This window comes from Tupaia chinensis, unplaced genomic scaffold (assembly GCF_000334495.1).
Source record: "Tupaia chinensis unplaced genomic scaffold, TupChi_1.0 Scaffold000074_1, whole genome shotgun sequence".
Classification (NCBI taxonomy): domain Eukaryota; kingdom Metazoa; phylum Chordata; class Mammalia; order Scandentia; family Tupaiidae; genus Tupaia; species Tupaia belangeri.
The window spans coordinates 4,493,168-4,495,810 of NW_006159534.1; the positions used below are offsets into that span (position 1 = coordinate 4,493,168).

General features: G+C 44.2%; 1 protein-coding gene across 4 annotated transcripts in view; it reads left to right on the top strand.

Moving 5' to 3' along the window:
- The first annotated feature begins 517 nt into the window (after nucleotides 1-517).
- The window catches only part of RGSL1 (regulator of G protein signaling like 1), a 102,065-nt gene continuing 99,939 nt past the window's right edge, over nucleotides 518-2,643 (top strand). For 3 of the 4 annotated variants that reach the window (XM_006142327.1, XM_027767952.1, XM_006142326.1), the window contains exon 1: nucleotides 540-607. In XM_006142327.1, coding sequence (XP_006142389.1) covers nucleotides 577-607 — 31 coding nt within the window. In that variant the 5' untranslated portion in view covers nucleotides 540-576. Of the gene's footprint in view, nucleotides 608-2,643 lie in introns of all 4 variants that reach the window. The other variant, XM_006142329.2, reaches the window with a different exon arrangement.

Genomic DNA, 2,643 nt, shown 5'->3' on the forward strand with positions numbered 1-2,643 from the left:
ATATTTTTAAAAGAACTATTCATTTAATTTTATTTACCATCATTATTTTTTTTTTAATTTGCTACAGAACCACAGGCACTCACCAGAGAGAGACAGAGAGAGAAAAAGAGGGAAGTGAGAAAGCAAGCTGCCAGGTCTGAGACTCAAACCACAGTTATCCATGTGGGAGCCCAGCACCCTTAACCATCTGCCACCTGTTGCCCCCAAGGGGATATATTTTTTTAATTACATCTTATAATAGTTTACAAGACTCTTGGGGGCTGAATTTTGCAAAGAATGTCACCTAAGGTGAGGGATAGTGCAGTGGTGATCTTAGACACAATTACTAAAGAACCTGCCAATACACACCAATGGTATGGACTAAAGACCTGAGTGCAGGAAGAATCTGGTATGCTCAAGGGAATCCAGGAGATCAGGTAAGATAACGACATACCTTCAGACTAAGGTTGACACCAGAGAGACATAGGTCCTTGCCTGATAGAGTCTGGAACCCCTTAGAGAATGTCATCATGTGTTCACAAAGGAAGAGAGCGTTCTGTTGATTAGCTAATTCTACTCCTAACCAATCACAGTAGCATGAAGAGCAATGGCAACATGAACAACGCTGGTGAGTCTCTGAGGGGCCTTTGACCCTATCAAATAAGGCAAACCACTCACCTTCCCAATCATTAGTAGCCCTAAATGACTCAGGAGCAGCACATGTGACTTCTATGTTATTTACAGCTTTTGCTTTCCTTCTCTTTCTCCTTAATCTCCTTCTTCCTACCTCTGAAACCAGATCTTCAGGGATAGGACTGGGCCTCATTCTCAGACAACAGAGTCAAGAGAGAAGAAGTAAACTGTAGGTCAGGTTATCAAGTGCCTTACTCCTCCAGGAGGCTAGCATAAGATTTGGAATTATCCAATTATTTCTTTTTGTACTTAGTCAAAATGATGGCATGGAATTAGCGCTGAAAAGTCTCCTGAGATTATTTGGAAATTTGAAGAGAGCAGGTAAGAGTTGTAAAAACGAATGCAGAAATGAAGGGAAGGACTTGGAGAGCTTTGGTTTTGGCTTGTAAACAGGAGGCATTGTGGAGTGAAGTGGCAGAAGAGAAGACTGGGATGCAACCCCAAAACCAAATTGGGTAAAGCCTCAAGTACTATACTAAGGAGTTTGGACTCTACCTTGGAAGACATTGAGGAATCTGAAGGTTAATAATAATAATATGAACAGTTTATGCTGGCAGTGTGGAGTAGGTGCTTGGAAGGAGGAGGGATTGGAGCTAAGGAACAATTTAAGAAAGAAATGCCATAGTCAAAAGTGAGAAAGAGATGATCAGGGTCTGAAATAAGAGTGACTTCACAGATGGAAAGAAAAGGACAGGGACCAGGAGTTAGCATAATGGCTATGTTGTTGGACTCCCATGTAGTCGACCATGGTTCGCGTCCCAGACCCGGTGGCTTAAAACTAACTACGGACACGTGTGCGTGCGTGCCCAAGATCCCGAGAGGAGAATGGAGGAGAAGGGATTGCGGCGTGGCCATTCCCCCTGTGTAAACAGGAGGCATTGTGGAGTGAAGTGGCAGAAGAGAAGACTGGGATGCAACCCCAAAACCAAATTGGGTAAAGCCTCAAGTACTATACTAAGGAGTTTGGACTCTACCTTGGAAGACATTGAGGAATCTGAAGGTTAATAATAATAATATGAACAGTTTATGCTGGCAGTGTGGAGTAGGTGCTTGGAAGGAGGAGGGATTGGAGCTAAGGAACAATTTAAGAAAGAAATGCCATAGTCAAAAGTGAGAAAGAGATGATCAGGGTCTGAAATAAGAGTGACTTCACAGATGGAAAGAAAAGGACAGGGACCAGGAGTTAGCATAATGGCTATGTTGTTGGACTCCCATGTAGTCGACCATGGTTCGCGTCCCAGACCCGGTGGCTTAAAACTAACTACGGACACGTGTGCGTGCGTGCCCAAGATCCCGAGAGGAGAATGGAGGAGAAGGGATTGCGGCGTGGCCATTCCCCCTGGGGGGGTGATTTCTCGCTTTCTGTCTCTCTTTCTCTGCCTGGCGAGCGCACGCACGCTATAGCAAAATCCTCTCAAAAAAAAAAAAAAAAGAGAGAAGAAAAGGAAGATTCCAGAGGTATGAACAAGGAGAAATCATATAGCATGGTCCTCCATTGCATGTGGAAAGTAAGGAGGATAAAGAGGGGCAGAGCAAGGGAGCAAGAATAAGAGTGAGAGACAGCAAGAGAGAGGTGAAAGATGAGTCTATTGTTTCTAGTTTAGATCACTGAATGAGTAATGGTTCCAGTAATGGAGACTGAGAATAAGAAAGGAGCATGTTGGGAGGCCCGGAGCTGCCGAACATGCTGAGATGGAAGCGTGTGATGGATATACCTGCAGAGCTGTCCCTTAGCTCATGTTTAAAACTAATGCAGGGTCACTGGCCTTTGGGTTATGGCAGCTGAATCCCACATGACTGACCATATAATTTGAGTCTTAGACCTAGCGGCTTGAGAAATATGTCTGCCATATATTTGTGCCCCAAAATCCCAAAAGGAGAAGGAATAGAGGTGTGACCATTCCCTGTGGGGCTACTTTCTCCTTTCTCTCTCTCTCTCTCTCTCTCTCTGGTAAGCACATGTGTTTTCTA